Raw genomic sequence first — 21,218 nt, 5'->3', positions numbered from 1 at the left:
TACATCATATACATACTTATATATATATATTCTTTATATTCTTAAAAATGCTTTTTGTATATTTCACATATTTTATAACTCACATACATATATTTTATATTATCACGATTTGTAAATATATAAACACATTTACATTTTTATTTTTATAATACTTACCGATTTTTATATATGTATATATTTATCTATGTTTCATATTCTATAATTTATATGCATTTCTTGTTTTATGGCTTTAAATTATACATGCATATACATTTTTACATAATTGTATTTATTGTCATCATTGTTATTTGGTGTTTGTTTATTTATTCGTGTACACTTATGCTTTTTTTAAATGTTAGTTCTATTTATTTATTTGTATGCTTTGTTTATGTAATCGCCTCGTCATTTCATTTTGCCTATTGTATTGTTGTTACTCACTTTACTTTGTTCACCTTGTCGTATTCATTATTGTTTTGTCAAGCATTGACACTAAACACCAAAAGGAAAATTTTTCTAAATAAGGCAATATTTCGCGTTTGGAAACTCGAGAAAACGTGCCCTAACGTGCTGGGTTTCGATTTCTCGTTTGACTAAATAGCCAAATATCCTCTTAAAGCTTCAAAGTATGGTTTCATTAAACTATAAGGTGATCTTGGTTTCGATGGTTTAGAGTATCGTGTCCTAACGTGCTGGATGTGATATTCATTCGGAAAAAGAGAGTCTTATATTTCAATTCACGTTATCAGAGTTTCTTTTAAGGATCGTATTTTTAAATTCTTTTCGAGTTTTTATTTTTTTGACATCAAGACATTAAGTAATCAACTAGGTACCAGTTTTGGGCATATCGAGGGTGCTAATCCTTCCTCGTACGTAACCGACTCCCGAACTCATTTTTCTAAATTTCGCAGACCAAAACCATTGTTTTAATAAAAATTAAATCGTTTATCAAAAACAACCACTTTTCGAGGTGACCCGATCACACCTCATCAAAAAAAGGATGGGTGGCGACTCCCATTTTCATTCTTTTTCAAAATCCAAGTCGACCCCATTTCATCCAAAAAATGTTGTCAACACTGATCTAATGAAGATTTTAACACCAATCTTAAGAACCCAAATTTGTATGTGGTATGATAAGAGAATACCACACTTGTATTCTTCCTTAATGTATTACGAATTTTAGATATTTTGGAGCCTCTTGATGATCTCAATTCAAAGTGTTGTTGGAATTAGTTCCTGTTGATACTGGGAATCAATAAAGAGGAAGGCTAGCAGCGGTGAAGAGAGCTTTTTCTTATATGTTCTCTTTCTATAGAAGTGAGAAAGCTTTTATATGAAAGGTTTGGGATACCACATGTACGCCTATTGCTTGTGTATGGATCACCTTCTTGTCCCCTAGTGAAGGTGATGATGTAACCTTATAGGTTAGCAATGTCATCATATCGTAGGTTGACTTGACAAGCGATCATCGTTTCATCATAGTTGAAAGGCTCTATGAAAGATGTTGAGTGCCAATTAATCTTGCTTCTGACGAAAATGAATAGTAGCAGTTCCGTCCGACTATCCCTTAAGAGAAAAAGATGGTAAGTTTTGCCTCGCATTGAAGTAGCTTACAGTTTGGGTAATTGAGTTATGAAGATTTAATTAAACAGCAAAACAAGCGTAGCATATTGGTGTATAAAAATCACGCACATGAGATATAAATTTAGTGGACACCAGCAATGAAGTCCACCAATTTGAAGACGTTCTTTTGTTTGCTTTGTGTTTTTGTCTTCTTTCACAGCACGTTTTACTTAATTATGGGGTAAAGTGAGATGAGAGGATTTGAATCATTGTTTTTGTAACTTTAAAGCACTATTTGAGCAGCTAAATTCAACTTTATTATGAAAATGACAATACATGTGTTGAATTTTTGGCTTCAGCCTTTATGGGACCAAAAATCATGCAGTTAAATGCACTAAGATCAAATCATGGATTGGCAGTGATGGTGGCCTGCTTTCTTTATGATTTCTGCCCCTCGATAGTTGGAGATGTTTTGTGGCCCTAACTCTGCCAGGGTTGAACTTCAGAATCCTTTTATATTTGAAGACAACCATAATTTATATATTTGTAATTTCATTACCATGTATGTATTTATTAAAAGGGTATTTATATTATACCATTTCTTTTACTTTATTTTGATAAAAATGTGTTTTCATTTATGTAATTGATAAAGTTTTGAAGTTTTTCTTTTTCAATAATATTTTTAAAATAAATTTTCAAGTAAAAATAATTATTAATAACTTTCTTATGGTATTTTTTAGAGTTAATTGCATTACACATCTTCCACACTATCACTTTTATTTTAAAATTGGTCCTTCAAATTTTAAATTATTCTAATTATATCTTTAAACTTTTGATTTATATCAATTAGGTCCTTCTGTTATTAAAATCATTAATTTAACTGTTAAATAGCACATTAGATCTTATCTAACATAATTTAAAATGAAAATTTTAAGAAAAATGAATACCGTAAAATTGAATGTTTTAAAAATCTTAGTTTTGAAGTTTAGGGACCAATTTAAAATGAAGGTTATAATTTAAGGGACGTCTTGCACAATTAACTTTATTTAAATTAATTTATATATATATAATATTTTTTAAGTTACTTTTATTATTTTAAATATAAAATATTTAAAAATTTTATTATAAAAATAAAAAATTAAATCAATTCAAATTTAATTTTATATTTTATTTATAATAATTCAAACATCTCAATTCGAATCTAATAAAAGAAATTCTCATTCAAGAGTAGCAAACCAAAAGGTCAAGTTTGCTAAAGGCAAGGAAACTATATATGGTGGAAAATGATACAAGCTTTGATAAGCAGCTTTGTCACACCACACCTTTCCATCAATATCTTTGCAATCATATTCAACAAAAGATGGAAAGGAAATTTCATAAATCAACATCCTTGTCTTTTTTTTTTAGTAAATAAAAGAAAGAGGTCACGATTTTATTACTAAGGTAAAAGTAAAGGTTGCAACAATTGTAACTTAAATTTTACATCTAGCTAACATTAATTGTTTGATTCAAATGAGTTATGTTTTGGGTTTATTGATGGAAACTTGATATATCAATCTCCGCTAGGATATCTCCACCATACCATCAACTATTTTCACTAGTAAATCCCTTTAATCATGACAAAACAACTATCCTATGTTATAGCATTTTATATTCTTATTTTGCTATCTTCATCAGGAGATAAGAAATGACTTATTCATAATTGTGGTGTCTTTACGTAACACTTCCGCCTCCACTAGCACCCTGAGATACTCATATAAATGTCCTATTGTCTAATTAAAGAGGACAAGACTTTCTTCTCATATCTTACTCTCTTTATCTCTTTGATATCCAACTTGAACAACAGTTAAGATTGAACCATTCCTTATCTTCACTGGCTTCTTTCTCCTTTGAAAACTCTTGAAAATTTTTAACAAAAAAAAAAAAAAACTAAAATGTTAAAAGGTGTTAACAAAACTAAACATGTCAAGTTTAAATTTTTTTTATAAAATATACTAATAATGTTAATTGTGATGCTAAGATTTTCAAATTGAAGAAGTAAGAAGACTTTAAATTTTTTAAGTCTAAGAGCTAAATCTCAAACTTTATTTAAGTACAATGATTGGTTGCATATTTAACCAATTTTATTAAAGTGATATACAAAAATACAAGAGTTGTTACATTAAAAATAATCAACTTAGTTTTGATTTGCTCATTGATAAATATCAAAATTTCAACCTTTGTTTATATCTTATTCTTTTAGTCAATACCTAACATATATCCATGTTTGCTTTCTCTTATACAATAGATGAGATGTTCAAGTTTTCTCAAATAAAGTACAAAAAGTACAATTAAAAATTTATTTGTTGAGGGATTCGGAAAATTGAAAAACATTCTATCCAACAATCCAACTACTTTTAACATGGTGTTTCAATAATTCTTTTTTCTCAACTTGGAACTTTTAATTTCAAACCTTATATATTAAAAAAATTCTTTAACAACATATAAAAAAATCAATTAAGTCACTGTCTTAATTTTAAATTTAATTAAGCTCCTAATGTTAATTAAAATAATTAATTATACCTCTCGTTAATAATTTTCGTCATTGACTATGTTGGCTGTCAAAATAAATTAACAAACCAACCAGATGGTGACACATGGTATCTTCTGGTTTAATCTAATATTTTCTTAAGAAAATCCAAAAAATCAATTTAGTCCTTGTATTAAATTTGCACCCAATTAAACCCCTATAGTTAACTAAAATAATCAATTAGGCCCCTCCATTAACGATTTTCATCATTGACAACGTTGACCGTTAAAATAAATTGATAGACCAATCAAATGATGATACGTTGCACCTTCTAATTTAATCTAATATTTTTCCCATAAAAATCATAAAAAATCTTAAAAAATAAAAATTTAGAAAAATATAAAAATATAAAATATTTAAATTGATATAAACTTATTAAAATTATAAAAAATCATAAAAACAAAAAATCTAATAAATTATAAAAAATTATAAAATTAATAAAACTTATTTAAATATTTAAAATTTTAAAAAAGTATTAGAATCCTAAAAAATAATAAAAATTGTAAAAATATTAAAATTGATATAAACTTATTAAAATTATAAAAAAAATCATAAAATCTGCAATTGGACCAGTTAGCTCGAAATTGGCAAGGTATAGGTTTGGGGAAAGCCATTAGATTGGTTAACAAAGAATCGGGCATTTGAACCGAATTTTTTAAATATTTTTATCAAACCAAAATTTCATTATCCAATTATTAGCTTATGTCAAAATGAAATATTCTAACCAAAATTTCTAAAACCGAACAGATGGTCTAACTGATCAGGTCATCAGTTTGCCAGTTCGACTGATCTATCTAATTAAATTAAATAAAACATTACAAAATAAAAAAATAAAAAAAAATTGGTTCAACCATCCAATTCTTAGATCAAGTGGTTTAATAGCTTTCACTGAACCAATACCCTTGTCAATTTCAGTTTAATCGGTCCAACTGATTGCTTTGATCCAGTTCAAGTTTTTATGATTTTTTTATATTTTTTATATGTTTATATAAATCTCAATACTTTTAATACTTTTTACAATATTTATGATTTTTACAGAAGTTTAATATGTTTTTACAAAAGTTTAAATATTTTAAATATGTATTATTAATTTTATAATTTATAATTATTAGAATTTTATATTTTTATAATATTTATAATTTTATATCAATTTTCATATATTTTTATATTTAATAATTTTATAAATTTTTATAACTTTCTGGTTTTAAAATTTTTTTATGGTTTTCTTATTTGTTATGATTTTTCAGTTTTTATAATTTTTAATATTTTTTATAGAAAAAATATTAGATTAAAACTGAAGTTACCACGTATCATCATTTGATTGCTCTATTAATTTATTTTAATAGTCAACGTAGTCAATAACAATAACAGCTAATGGAAGGACTTAATTATTTTAATTAACAGCAGTGAATTAATATAGAAGTTTAATTTTTTTTTTTTTTGCATGTTCTTAATTTTTGTCTTTTACATATAAGCCTAGTTTTAAACTATTTGACATTTTACCCAAAGAAACATAGTGAAAGTATTACGTGTCATGAATAAAAATGACTCTCATTACATGCGAAGAAAGAGAAAAAAAGTGAAATATATTTTGAAAATCTGAGAAATAAAAAAGTTTTAAAATTTATAAATATAATTTTAAAAAATAAAATTAAAAAATAATACTTTAAATATTAAATTTTCAAAAATATATAATATATTAAGAAAATGCTGAAAAAAATAAACTAAAAATTTATAGCTTTTAGAAACTATGAAATTTAAAATTTTTAAGAATCTATAAAAATAAAAATTGAAAATATTCTAAAATCTGTAAAAAAAAACTAAAAAAATTCAAAGAAAAACAAACGCATCCATATAAATTATAAGAGTGCACATTTTTATTGGGTATAAAACTAGGTTTCTCATCCATCAATCCTGTTTCGACCAAGATGATATTTAAATAATATTTTCTCAATAATGACGAATTTAGAAATTTACCTTACTTTAAATATTTGAAGAAAAAATTCACTTTCACCCCTTCCAACTATTTGTTGTTAAATGTTTACTTTTTTTTAATAAACATAAAAATAAATAAATTTTATAAAGCTAAAATTTTTGGAGAAGGAAAATTTACAAATTTAGGTAATTTTATATTATATATTTAAAAAATTAATTTTTAATTTGACATTTTAAAATTTTAAAATAAATACAAGTTTTTGAAAATTTTATTTGTTCGTAATTTTAAAAATATTTTATTTTTGTGAGATTATAAATTTATAAAAACATGTAAAAATTCTATTTATTTTGAAAAGTTAAACTCAAAATTTTAATTTTCTAAAATTTTCAAACTTTAATCTTTTAAGAATTTCCAGATTTTCTTAAAAATTATTTACATTTTTGGGATTTGTATATCTGTAAAATAAAATAATCTTTTTTGCTGTGTTATTTAATTTTTTTTAAAAAAAATTATTTCACATGCAACAAAGGTAGTAATATGTTAGCACTTTATCAGATTTATTTTATGTATCATACTTTCATTAAGTTTGGAGTAATGTTGCTAACAACTTTTTGATTTAGTGGACACAATATTTTATATTGTGTTGTTAGAATTTGAGTTCAGTTCCTAACAATTATAAAAAGTATGGGATAATTTGTTAAATGGTTTAATATTAATGTACTTATCAATTGATTTTTTTTTGGTATTGGTTATGTCTATTTTGCGGTTCATATTCGAGGTTTGTGACGGCTTCTTTTAAGAATATTGTCTCTAAAGTTTAAAGACGTATCTCCTTTTGAGAGTGGAATGTGCTTTGCTACTACAACCAATACTTATTGGTAAACTTATTAATTAATATGCTCGTACTTGTTATAATTCAAAAGTTTTTCGTCTAGAACAATTTCATTATAGATTTTGATTATACCTGTTCTTTTTGACACAATGTCTAAAATTACCGATAGCCCCTCCCTGACCTGTAAATAGGAGGATAATGCGCTTCATGCACACGAATCCATATCTACATGCATTGGCAACATTGTCCATGCCAATCAAATTAAGACTTAATCGGCTAATTCAAAAGTTAAATTACATATTTATCTAAATTTAAATTGTAATGATCCTAAAATATCTTATGAATTTTTTTTATTTTAAAATAAGAATCAAGGTTTTTTCAATTTTTAATTATTAAGATTTTCTCTCCATAAGTCTATTATGTTAGAATATAATGCAACTTGTAGCAGAGAACAATACATGAGATTTAATACTCAATTGGCTCCACTAGAAGTTGTGGCCAAAGAAAGAGCACAACATACAATGCCATCCTTCAATGTACCTTTCTAGAGATCATGGGAAAAGGAAATGTCCTAAAGAAATCAACAAATAAAAACAAATCTTGATTTGTAGTGCAAAAACACAACAATCATTGAATCATTTCGAATAATTAAAAAAAAAACTACTGAAAATATCGAAGAAATGATTCTAAGTTGAGCCAATAAATTTAGTTACATCCAATGTCAAGGAAGCTTTTTATGGTTTAATGATATATTTGATCACTAATTTTTATGTGTTTTGTCAGAATGATCCTAATTGTATTTTTTAATTTTTTTTTAGCTATCAACTTTTATTCTTTTTTTCAAATTGCTTTTTTTTTAATAGATTTGATGAAAATATCGATAAAAAAGTTAACGGAATAATATGAAATATTTTTAATGAGATGTAACTTATTATTTAGATAAACCAATAAAATAATTACATGTGAAAAATAATAAAATAAATAATTCATGAAGTTAAAAAATAACTTTTAATTTAAAGAAAATGAACATAATTATCTAAAAAGAGTTTCAAAATGAATGCACACATTCAGTATTTTCGGTTTAATTTATTAATTATCTTTTTGAAACCTCTCAGTAAACAAACGTATGCCTTCATTTTGAAATATTTTTTTTAGATAATTACGTTTATTTTCTTTAAATTAAGAGTTATGTTTTTAACGGTACTTTCATCATTATAATTTGAAAAGATTAGTTTTTATGTATTAGAATGAAAAAATAATCATTTCTCTTATCTTCTTTCCTCTCACTTTTCTTCATTATTAAGTACACTTAATTTTTATTTTCTTCACTTTTTCATTTCCTCCTTTCATCCTTCCACTTTTTCACCCAACCAAACACACTCTTAATATGACTCTCCCCCGATCACATTTCCTACCGAAGGTACAATATAAATTATTCAAAGGTGAAAAATACAAAGTACATAAAATATTCCTTACAACTAACAACTACTAGGTGTAGTAGTGAGGCATATATTGCATTCTCAATGGGAGAACACGGGTTCAAACTTTAAAACAACATTGTTGGGAGAGGTAACCAGAAACCCTAAGCATGAATTATAAAAATAATACTAAGTCTTCCTTACCACGCCAAAACCATATTATCACGTAAGATAATTATCACAATATACCCTTATTATTCTCTAACTGCTTGCTTATTTGATTTATGAAGTATAAAAAACTTTTCTTTTAATTTATCTGAACAATATCTAAATAAAAACGAAGCATATTTGTATTAACAATTTGTCAATCATATACAATACAATATGTCCGTGCAGTAAAAGAAATGCCAACATTAGTTCCAACACATTATGCTACACCACAGGTTGTGTACCAACAATATTCACTCCCTTCTGTCGCAGCAAAACACGTAGTAACAATACTTGTATGCAAGGCAGCATAATTTTATAATTCAAATAAGTAAACCATAACCAAGTGTCAAGCACATAATTTTGTAGTCACATTTTTGTTTTTTATAGTTTGTTAATTTTCTATTCTTGTTCTTTACACCAATAATAAATGGAATATAATTCTCCAATCAATTCATCATCTAATTCAATGATGCTTTTTGCAAGATACATAGGTTATCATAGAGATATAGCTTATATATATATAATTATCATAGTCTAATCACTAAGGCATTTAAAATTCTAGCCTACACATTGGCATGCTACTTTTTCAAAGTCTCCATATCCAACATCAGTTATAAGATTCTAGAGCTTCACATTTAGCACCGATGAACAATTTGTAGTACCTGGTTGTTGGGCGCAAAGAAGGTTCTGGGTGAAGTAGTCTAAGACAAAATCCAGCTTCCTTGAGATTTTCTGATAGAAAAGTTGGAGGAAAAATCCTATGGCATAGATCCAACATTGCAGCAGCATGTGCTCTCTCAGATTCAAATTGACAAAGCAACTGAAAGAAACAATCAAATTGCTTTTTAGAACAAATACAAATATCCACTCTCTTCCACGCAGATAAAAAATAGATAAGAAAACAAATAAAAAATAGAAGAACAATTTGTTTTTGTACCTCAAAAAACAGCACACCCAAACTGTATATATTAGATAAAATTGTGCAAACACCTTCATTGATTTCCTCTGGACTAGCATACCACTTCTCTTCCAACTGCTCATTCACAGAGACTGACTGATGCTGAGCTGAATTAGAAGAATGAGAGCTTCCAAAATTGCTAAATTGTGTATGGGAGGCATTGCTCAGTCCTGTAAATACATCCATCCATGACAAAGAAACAGGAAACTGACCTGTAAAGGAGGCATTGCTCAGTCCTGCATTAATTAAAGATAGAACCATAAAATTAGCTTAATTCTGTTGGGCAAAATTGCCAAAGATCAGATAATTAACATTTCCAAATACCCGATTGCCATCTTTAATAAAAATGGAAACTTGGAACTTTGCAGAGCAAGTAGCATAGAGAATGCTAATACAAAGCAACAAACATAATAGAAAGAAAGGCTAACAACAGCTTGCCATGCATGTAAGCATTCATAAAACAGGCATGAGTTTCAACTTTCAATAAATAGCTGCATAACTACCAAGCAAAACCCCATAGCCAAGGATATGGTGTTCTATTAATTGACAATAGAAGCAACATTGATAAAAATGCTAAGTGAAAATAGTATGCCTTTGGCGGAAAATTATGTGATTAAAGTGTAACAAGAAAGAAAATTAATTTAATATGATTAATTAGTGGATATTAAACTTTTATGATAAAAAAAATTAAATTGAAAAGTTATGAAAATTTATTAAAAAAATATTTGATAAGTGAAGAATGTAGTAGAGAATGTAACATCTTAATGTTTTGATCCGATGTTCAGGTCAAGTATGAGGATATTACAGTGGATATAATCTTAGCAGTTTGAAAAATATCTTACGAAAAAATATTTGATAAAATATTTTACAGGAATAAAGAGGTACTTTCACATTAACTGAAAAATCTTTTACCTTGACCATCCTATTTTACTTTAAACAAACATTCAAAAAGACATTGAAAAAGACAGAATATTTTCCCTAAGCATAAATGTTGAAACCACCTATAACTAGTGAAAAACCTTGTTTAATAGAAAAAAGTGGATAATAAGGGTAGTGGCCCTGTATACTTTTATATAAGCGCTTAGCGTGAAACAAGATCGAACATGGCTCAATCTGTTACATCATTTTTTTTCCTACTAAACAGAGAGTGGTTCAAAGATGAAAAAAATCAGTTGTCTGTAGCATTTATCAGATGAACTTAACTAGGATGCAGAATGCAGGAGAACTGACAGGATCGATGTTTTGGATATAGAATAACAATTAACAAGGAATCACTTCCACACATGCATAAAAAATATATTCAATAATAATAATAGAAATTCTATTTTGCATGTTCACAAGAAAATGTGGTTGATGTATAAATATTAGTAGTAAATGACACAAATGATTTTCATAATGAATCCAATACAGAAGTTTGTCCAGTATTGTTCTTCAACAAGATTCTCTAAGAAGAAAAAATCAAGAAGATGAGGGAGAGATATTGAGATCCTGTCAAGCAGACATCCTGAGATAAACTTTTTACTTCTAATGAAAAAATATATATCATAACTGAATAACAAGTATCAAACAGGCAAGACCATGAAAGATTATTGAATTCTTAGCCAAAAGCCTATGGACTATTTGTTAGGATATGTGAAAAGCTTTAAGTGGCTACAGTAATTGTCTAAAATGGGGATGATATCCAGAAGAGTCTGGAAATTGGTGTTTAAGAAAAACTCATAAAGTCAATTCCTAAAAAGAACGAAGAATTTGATACAAAAAACAATGAAAAAAATATATAAGAAACCAGACATTACCTCCTCTTGGAGCAAAGTTGGGAGACAGTCTGCAGATGTAACTCATAAAGAAGGAATTAACTAAAAAGATAAATGATAGTTTACTGAAAGATAAACAAATATGCCCATCATACCTTGAGTGCAACCCTTCCTTTCTCCTCTTTACTTAAAACGGTACTGCCATCATCTTGTCTCCGAATCTCTACAATCCACTTGATGAAATCCCTCAAACTAGAAGGTGTTTATCTAAATACCATACATAATACATCATTAACATCTTTTAGATTCTTGGAAGTGAGCAAAAGGGGAAGATCTTCCGTTAAGTACTTAGCGACTACATTCCAATTCTCATGTTTACAGCTCTGCATTCGATACACAATAGTAGTACCAGTTATCACCTCTTTGAACAATAAAGCTCTGGCAAACATAAAGAACATAGAAAAAATAAATCCGAAACAAATAATTTTTTATGATCAACAGCAAACCCTAGAACCAAAGAGCTAAGTCCGAAAGCTAAAATCGTAAAAAATCGAAACCAAAGTAAAAGGAGAAAGATAAAAGAGTGTCAGAATCGTAAAATTACATCATCAGCATCATCGACGTTTTCTTCATGGACGGCGTCATCATCTTTGTCGGAGGCGTCGGCGGAACGAGCAACAGCTTCAATCTCCTCCTCATCGTCTTCTTTGCCGTTGACATGAGCGTTCATTCGCTCCTCTTCGATGAACTCGAAGCATTGTACAACTCTTCATCGGAGGACGCTGGCTTCAATGATTTTGCCATCTATTCTTCATTCAAGTTTATCAGAACTTTTTTTTTCCTCTTTTATTTTCTTTCAATGATAAATGAAAATGAAAATGAAAATGAAAAAAAAAAGAGAATCAAAGGGACTTCGGCGAAAATCAAAGGCATTTTGATTTGGGGATTTTGGGAAACCGATTTGAAGATATCGAATTGGGAGAAATTTTAGGGGATTTGGAGATTCAAAGTTTGAGGAATCAGACGTTCGGGGATAATCTGAATTGGGGAAAGTAAAGGGGGATGTTTGTGGCGTTTTTTATGAAAACGACGGTAATTCATATCTTTTGCGGCGTTTTTAAAAAACGCCACTAAGTATGCAGCCCAATAATTTTTTCTTTCTTTTTTTCTCTTTTATTATTATTATTATTATTTACTAAAATGGTTAAATTTTAATTTGGTCTCTCTAATATATTTAAATTTCAGATTTTTTTGCATATACTTTAATTTTTAATATCATTTAGTCTATATATTTTTATAATATTATTAATTTATCCAAATAGTTAATATTATTAACTTTTTGATTAAAACATTACATGATAAAGTATAATTGGATAACATGAACTCAACCTACAACTTTACGCACAATACCAAGACTAATAGCAGAATTTAACCAAACATATATAATTGCTATCATTTGAGTGATCATGACTAAAATTTTAAATTTTGAAAAGTACAAAAGATAAAATTGATCGATTTGAAAAATACAGGGACTAAAAATAATCAAAATAAAATATAAGGACTAAATTTTAAGTTTAAATTTCGCTTAAATAAATTAAGTGTAGAGGAATTAATTTGAATTGAATTATTTTTAACATATCAAAATATTTTTAGATTAAATCTTAAACCATTTAATATATATATAAAGTTTATCTATAATTCATAAACACCCTAAACCTCTTAACCCCTATCCCATAAACACTAAACACTAAACCCTTAACCCTTAACACCAAACCCTTACACCTTAAACTCCAACCCTAACCCCTAAACCCTAAATCATAATCCCTAAACCCATAATTCATCAGAAACCTTAAATACTAGTTAACTCCTAAACCTTAAACCCTAAACCATATATATTAAACCATATTTAACTCATAAACCCTAAACCCTAAACCATCTTAAACCATAAACCTTAAACTATAATGATAATTAATTCAATATTTTAAATTCAATACTATCTCTTTTACGATTATATAAGAAAATATTTAATATATTGTATAACCATAAATTTTAATAATTATTACTTTAGGGGTTATAGATTAGTGTTTATGATTTTTTTGGGGTTTAGGGGTTATATGACTTTTAGCGGCGTTTTTCCAAAAGCGCCGCTAATGTTCTAGTTTATAGCGGCGTTTTATCAAAAGCGCCGCTAATGCTCTAGTTTTTAGCGGCGTTTTTTCAAAAGCGCAGCTAATGCTCTGGTTTTTAGTGGGTTTTACCAAAAGCGCCGCTAATGGTCTGGTTTTTAGCGGTGTTTTACCAAAAGCGCCGCTATTGCTCTATTTTTTAGCGGCGTTTTTTACTAAAGCACCGCTATTGCTCTATGTTTTACAATTTTTGCGGCGTTTTTTGATAAAACGCCACTAAAAACGCCGCTAAAGCCCTATTTTCCTGTAGTGACATATTACTCCCTCACAAAAATCTAAAGGGAGCAAAACATATACATTGCTTTAAATAATTTACCGATCCACATCAACAAGAGCAGCAAACATCATCATGTTAGTTTCAAATTGTCATGATGAATGGACAATAAGATGAGGTGAATTGGTGTTTAAAAAATTTAAAATAATAAGATTAAAAAAAATGACATAAAAGATTCAGAGAGTAATTTGACCTAATTACCTATGTTCACTACTTTAGCTTACCACACTAAGGATTTCCTAAATTCACTAATTTGAAACCTTTTAAGGACAAGATTTAACCTTTACACCACTATGTTTCCAATTAGACAAGATAGAGCCACTTACCCTTAAGACTTCTACCCAAAACCTTAAGTAATCTTTCACAACTTTAAAAAATACAATTGAGAATGAATAAGCAAATCTAGAAGGTAGGTATAGAATGATAAAGCTATCGCAATTACAAAACAACACTTGAAAGAATAAATAATAGTTGTAACCCACAAGTGTTTACAAGTGAAAATAAGAATAACAATGTGAAATGATTGGATTTTTGTCCTTAATCTTTGTAAGCTTGTTTATTGTCTTTATTTGAGTGTCATTGATTCATATTTATATATTTTTATTGATTTTAGGTCATTTGAAGTTATTGAAGAGAATTTCTAACCATTGGGAGCGTTAACTTTTCGTATTTAATACAATTTGTAAGTCTTTGTCTCGAGACATAGGAAAGATGTCTTGAGACATTGACGTAAAAATATAATTATTAAAATAGAATATCTCGAGATATGCTAATATCAATTCTCACCTATAGCACACCATAGCTTGTACATTGATAGCTATTTAATTTAAGAGCAAATGTTTAAATCCATTAAATTATGCATATGATTTATAAAGTGATTTTTATTGATTTATAAAACACTATTGATATATTGTTACTAGTGGATTTAAGGTTTAACAAGTACATTATAACGTATAGTAAAAAAATTTATATAAATAAATATGACATTTGTCACATCCACAACTTACTTGAGGAGTGTGAAAAATTTAACAATATATCAAATAATTAAAAAACATATTAATTAAATAATAAAAAAAATCAAACTACCTTATGAAATATTTACGAAAAATACAAGACAAGCACTGACAAGAAGTAAGACTTTGATTAAAGAAGAAACATAAAATGGTGTAAAATATTTACTAAGGATAAAATACATGATTTAAGTGGTCCTCCATATTGTTATTATTATTGGATATTAGCTTTTAATAAGGAGACATTTTATAGTGCTAGGAGAAGCATATATCCATCATTTTCGTTTTTGAAGGTTTTTTGCCTTCACTTTCCTTTATAATTGTGAATGCGATCAATGAATCAAATATTTGTTCCTTTTTGTGCCAAACTCAATTATGATGACAATTCAACTTTTATTACATGTGATTTTTCTAGAAATAACATCCCGCTTAGGCTTTTTTTTTTCTTTATTTCTTTCTTTCTTTAAAATGATTTGAAGATCTAATGTCCAAATTTGTATATATAATAGAGGTGAATCTTGTGTTGTAAAAAGAAGATGGGTTTGCAGGACTCTTTTAGAAAATATGTTACTGTTTAGTGAAATAAAAATTATTATTAATATTAATATTCGAATCTTAAAATTATTAAATATTATTTTTAATGAGGATTGCATAAAATGCTTACATTAAACTCGAGTTAATAAAAAACATGTGACGATTGAGCCTTAATTCATTTGGCACTTATTGTAACAACTAGAAAAACATTGGTTGAAGCATGCTTAAGAACGTAAAAGAGATAATGAGCATGAGCGAAGCCAAAATTATTGATAAGCATATGAATGTTTATATAAAATATACATGACGGATCTACTTTGAATGAAGTATTTTAAAATTTGGATAATTTTATCACTAAAATTTAGAAAAAAATAAAATAAGTGAAATGCTCAATTTGTATTAGATATTATAATTATTTAACTTTTTTGTACTTAATTAAAATTTAAATACTATTTATATTTAGATATTGGAATTATTAAATTTTATATTTATCAAATTAATATTTAAATTCTACTTTGTATTACTTTACCTAAATTAAACTAAATTTATCATTAAAATTTATAAAATATTATAAAATAAATCAAATTAAAATTTTTTGAAAAACTTTGAGGGGAAAACATAAATTTATCCAGTTTTTAACATTAAATATAATTTATCCATTATTTTAATACATACATTATCATCATTTATGTGTGTAGTTCTTTTTATTAATTTATAATCATAGAATTTTTGTGTTTGTATGATTATGGACATCTCATTTTCTTAAAAAAAATACTATAAAATAAATGATAAATTCATTAAAAATGTTAGAATAATACTCCTAATTAAATCTTTTATAATTATATATTAATTTAATTACTAAATTCAGATTGTGAATTTTACCATCTCTATATATAATTAATATTTAAAATAATAATAATAATAATAATGATTAGCCCAACAGAAGATGATAAGATCTCCCCCACCAAGATTTAAACATATCAGAGAAGTAGGAAATGAATGTTTTTAATGAAAAACTCCATAACTAGCTCCGCTTTATTAATGAATAAAGGTTCAGTATCCAATGCTTATCCAATTAGCACATCAGTTTATGTTTGTGTGAACTTCTTCTTCTAACCCAAGTGAATAAAAATAGAAGTTTTAGGTTCTCCATTGAAACTTGTTTATTTTATTGAATGTAATGATGGTCAAATGGCATTGATTCCACTTCCACCATGGTCAAGGACTAACTTTGATTTCAACTTTTTTAAATATTGATTATTTATAACTATCCTCTAAATATTAAACATAATTTAAGATTTACTAAAAATTAAATACAAATATCAAGATTCAAGATTTTATTAATAATTTAAAAAAATGAATTTAATAATTTTTTAAAAACAAACTATTTATTCATAAATCTAGGCAATTTTGAAACAAAATTCAAGTATTAAAATTTTTAAATCAAATAAAATTTAAAAAACATATATATTATTGTAACTAATCCATTCAAATTTAATTTGATTTTGTCTATTTTAGTTCATGAACATCTTTATTTAAATAAAAAAATTTAAATATTGTATTATTTTGAATCAAGAATGAAGTTAGTTTAAGTTCACATGATTATAATTTGATAACAAGACAAAATGGAAAATGTTTTGAGCACAAAAGAAAAAGAGGAACTACTTTAGAGCACTAGGAAAGTGAAGAAGTTTGAGATTATAAGGTTCGTTGTGGGTGACGGTTCTAGTGGAAAGTTGGTATACACACTGTTGGAATAAACCATTGGCAAACATGACTCGCAACTTTTAGAAGATGAAGAGGAACTTATTGAAACGGATTTTGAAGGTGATGAACCCATACCAAATAATGACATAGCTGATGCAGAAGGTGCAATTCATATCATTTTGTCCAAAGAGGAACGGAAACTCATTCGCAGTCGGTGAAGAAATATGCTAATTGTTAAAGTGTTTGGGAAAACCACTGGGTATCAGTACCTTATATTCCAGTTAAGACAATTATGGAAGCCTAAAGGGGATCTAGAGTTGATTGATTTGGGCTATGATTTTTTCCTTGCTAAACTTGAGAATGATTAGGATTACAAACAAGTTATCAAGGGAGATCTTTGGTTCATCGGAGAAAGACTCCTTGCTATGCGAAAATTGGCTCCAAACTTTAGAGCCTAAGAGGTATTGTTTAACTCTGTTGCAGTATGGGTGAGGATACTTGAACTTCTCAATGAATACTATGATCCAAATATTCTCACAAAGATTGGTAGGAGTTTGGGAGGTCTATTGTGGATCAACAACTTTACCATGTCAAGTGAGAGGGGTAAGTTCACTATATTATGCATGCAAGTTGATATGAACAAACCACTGAGAAAACCATTCATGATGGAAGGAAGGAAGCAAGACATCACTTACGAGGGAATTGATGCTTTGTGTTCTTGACGTGGCTTGGTAGGTCACAAATTGGATACTTGTACACAAAAGCTTCAAACCTGAAAGAGAAAAAAGTTGTCAAAGCTAAGTCAAAAAGTAATAGAAAAATTCAAGGCATACTAACACATGATAGAAAAAAGCCACACTCTGCCCTAGGTTCGAACACTTATAAGAAAAAGGAGAAATTGAGTTCAAAAAGAGAAAAGACATCGCCTAAGGGAGTCAATGTTAGTCATAAGAATTTGGGGAAAAAGAACTGACACCTTGGCTTTGCTTCTACAACAAATCTTTCCTTTAATATGAAAATTTTGGCAAATGGTAAAAGTGAGCATCAAGAGAAAGACACAAATCTTCATCTTTCTTGGAATTCGGATGCTGCTATTTTGAAAAACCCTCTATTTGAGACTAATAAAAATTTTCTTGCAGTAGAAAAGACATTGTTGATTGGAAACAAGAAAAACAACAGAGAGATTTTCAAAGAAAAAATATTGAAAATTCTTAAAGACAATAAAGGTTCATCAGAGAATGAGAGGTCGAATGATCCTTAGGAGGGAAAATGATCATTTAAGGGACATGTTTTGAGCAAGACGAAACAAGATGTCAAGAGCCGACGGGGGAGAAGAGTATGTAACACCCCATACTTGACTCAATCGTCTGGTTCGAACTATATGGTGTCACATTCATTGTTGAAGTAACTATGATCAAATCAAAATTCGATTGACAGCATTAAACATTTAATTATAAGTAAAACAAGTATATAAAAGATACATAATCATTTTTGGGTCTTATACGAGCTTACGAAAGCTCTTTTGCTAACCCGAGGTAAAGAAAGACCAAATTGTAAGGATTTTAAATTTTTTTGTTGACATCGAGATGTAGGGTGTTTCCTGTTGCAACACAATTCTCTATCTTGTGCTTGTCGTGACCTCAAATGAACATCGTCATGACATGATTCTTTGGTTACACCTCATCGCGATGTTAAGAGTACATCGTTGCGATGTGACTCATTATTTTCGAAAAGGATCAGTTTAAACCAAGTTTAGAAGACCTATAATAACGCATAACATCACATTCACAACCAAAACAACAATATTTCAACAGTATATAAGGCAAAACATACCAAATTGATACTTCAAAGTGACATTAAGTAACTAAGTTCTAAATTTGACCATTTTTGATACAAAACCGACTTAAACTATAGGTACAAGACATTTACAATCGAAATGGTACTTTACAATATTTGTTGAGTCAGAAACAATAGTCTGGATGCTAACTTCGAGTCTTTGGGCTTCTAGAAATATTTGAATCTATGCACAGAGAAAACAAACTATACGCTGAGTAATAGATTTTAGTGTTATTTCCATGATTCAATTCAAATTAATATAAATTTCAAATCAAATGTATACAATCAATTCCAATTCAATACCAACTAATTCACATATAACTTATGTCATTCTTCAATACATATAACACTAAACATATGCTACAAGATATATTATTTATGCCAAAAGAACCAACTAAATATATTACATCAAGGAACAACTAATTAACATATCATACAAATGTACTTAACATTCGCATTACTTTTCACTCTATTACATTCAATCAAGTCTGTATATCATTCCAGAACTAAAATCAAATCTACCATTATCATTCCATATCAGCCCTCAGAATTGTTCTAGCGGTTCGCATGATCTTTCACATGTTATCAATAAATATATATCGCAAATATGTACTTGTTGTAACACCCCCTAACCCCGAACCGTCGCCGAAACAGAGTTACGAGGCATTACCAGACGTATCAGACAACTTATGAATAATTCACAAATAAAATAACATTCTTAGCATGATTTAGTTACTAAATCCCTATATTGAACTCTCAAAGTGTAAAGCATACATTTAAGTGAAACAGACTCGTTTAAGTACTCCAATTTTTTTTTATAAATTTCAACAGCATTTCTGCTTATTTTTACATAAAACCCCCTGCAATTAAAACCATATCCATTTCAAACATAACCAATTCAACCAATTTATTTCACACATTCATTTTCTATTCTAATTACCTTCTAACTAACTTAATCAATATAATATTAATTTAAATTTATCATTGTACTAATTAAATTGAAATGGATAAACTTTTTCATTATAATTCTTAGACTTGTAAAACTAACAATTTAAATCATTTATATTCAAAACATAATAACTTTTATACACATCCTATGTACATGCCACATTACCAAAAGAAAATACGCATCACCAAAAGTTTACTGAAGTCGGGTCTAGCTTTGGACGCTGGTTCAGTACTTAACTTCTACAACCTGCGCACGGAAACAACCGTACGCTGAAATATGCATATACTTAGTGGTATCACTATAATTTAGTTTATAATTAAATACATTAAATCATACACATACTTTTACATTACAATCATCATCACTTAATGAACAATTCAATCTTTTTTATTTTATTATTCGATTATATATATATATACCATTCTTATTTCTTTGTTTCAATTCTCAACTTTCACATATGCCATATCATTCAAATTTAGTTTTATTAGTAGATTTATTTCATTTCCCCCTATTAACTTGACTCGGACTCGGCGGATACACGGATTCCAACCAACACACCAGTACGGCACAATGTGCCTTAACGGTACACAGTACTTAATCAGCAATCAGTAACGGTAGCAGTAGCAGTAACAGTAACAATATTCAACACACAAAGTGCTGAATCTGTAATAGTAACAGTAACAGTATTCGACACAGAAAGTGTCGAATCGGTAACAGTACGGGTAATAGTAACAGTAGTCGGCAGCCGGCATAAACCCGTACTCTTCCATATCCAATGGCATGCCAACTATATCCGACTAGCCCGACTAGTTAATAGGGTATTTAAATCATTTTTCAGTACAATTTCCATTTCGATTCAACATTAATTATAATTTATTATTTTGATCAATTTTCACAGTAATACTTTAATTCACTTCATTAGAAATTTTACAGTTCAATGCAGTATACATAACATTATTCAGTAATTTCACGGTTCAATTCAGTATTCAAAACAATATTCAGTATCCCATAATTCAATTCAGTATCAATCTCAATTTTAATACCCAATCACAAATTTTATCAGTTCATTAAATACTTACCTTAAAATACTTACCACACATTCATATTAAATTAAACACATATTAATTATAAAGCTTGAGTTATAGTGATACAAACTAAAATTTTCTTCGGATTTAATCCTCAATGATCTTTCCTTTTCCTTTTTGGGCCGATGCTTCAGGCTCGATATTAGCTACGAACAATTAAAATAATTTCACAATTATTAGCATAACACAATTTAAATGCTGAAATTTTTATCTAACTTTTACTTTAATTCCAATTTAATCCCAACTAAACCTATATATTTTTCTTTTTCAATTGATACCTTTTTGCTACTCAATTTCTTGCCAAACTCACACCTAACTACTCAATTTTTATCATATTTTCATAATTTTGAATTTATTTCAATTTAATCCCTAAAACTCAAAACTTATAGCATAGTTTACAATTCAATCCTTTATTCAATTC

The 21,218-nt window shown here is 27.9% G+C and overlaps 1 protein-coding gene across 12 annotated transcripts; it reads right to left on the bottom strand.

Annotated features, from left to right (window-relative positions):
• Window positions 1-8,622: 8,622 nt before the first annotated feature.
• On the bottom strand, window positions 8,623-12,299 carry LOC107957870 (protein SPA1-RELATED 2). 12 transcript variants are annotated; one of them, XR_005927235.1, is made up of 6 exons: window positions 11,821-12,262; window positions 11,372-11,599; window positions 11,259-11,287; window positions 9,675-9,698; window positions 9,442-9,569; window positions 8,623-9,324 (listed from the first exon to the last, which is right to left on the bottom strand). XR_005927235.1 is itself a non-coding variant. In XM_041113927.1 (5 exons), exons 2-5 carry the CDS (start codon window positions 11,302-11,304, stop codon window positions 9,112-9,114), a joined length of 411 nt encoding a protein of 136 aa, XP_040969861.1. In that variant the 5' UTR covers window positions 11,305-11,599; window positions 11,821-12,262; the 3' UTR covers window positions 8,623-9,111. The 12 variants fall into 12 exon arrangements, 5 of the variants coding, with proteins under 5 accessions (XP_040969861.1, XP_016748961.1, XP_016748962.1 ...); XR_001700547.2 differs by having other exon boundaries at window positions 9,442-9,698; window positions 11,821-12,265; XR_005927237.1 differs by lacking the exon at window positions 11,259-11,287.
• Window positions 12,300-21,218: the final 8,919 nt, after the last annotated feature.

This window comes from Gossypium hirsutum, chromosome A05 (assembly GCF_007990345.1).
Source record: "Gossypium hirsutum isolate 1008001.06 chromosome A05, Gossypium_hirsutum_v2.1, whole genome shotgun sequence".
NCBI classification, from domain to species: Eukaryota; Viridiplantae; Streptophyta; class Magnoliopsida; order Malvales; family Malvaceae; genus Gossypium; species Gossypium hirsutum.
Note: the sequence above shows the minus strand (reverse complement) of the source record. Positions and strands in the feature narration are given on the sequence as shown.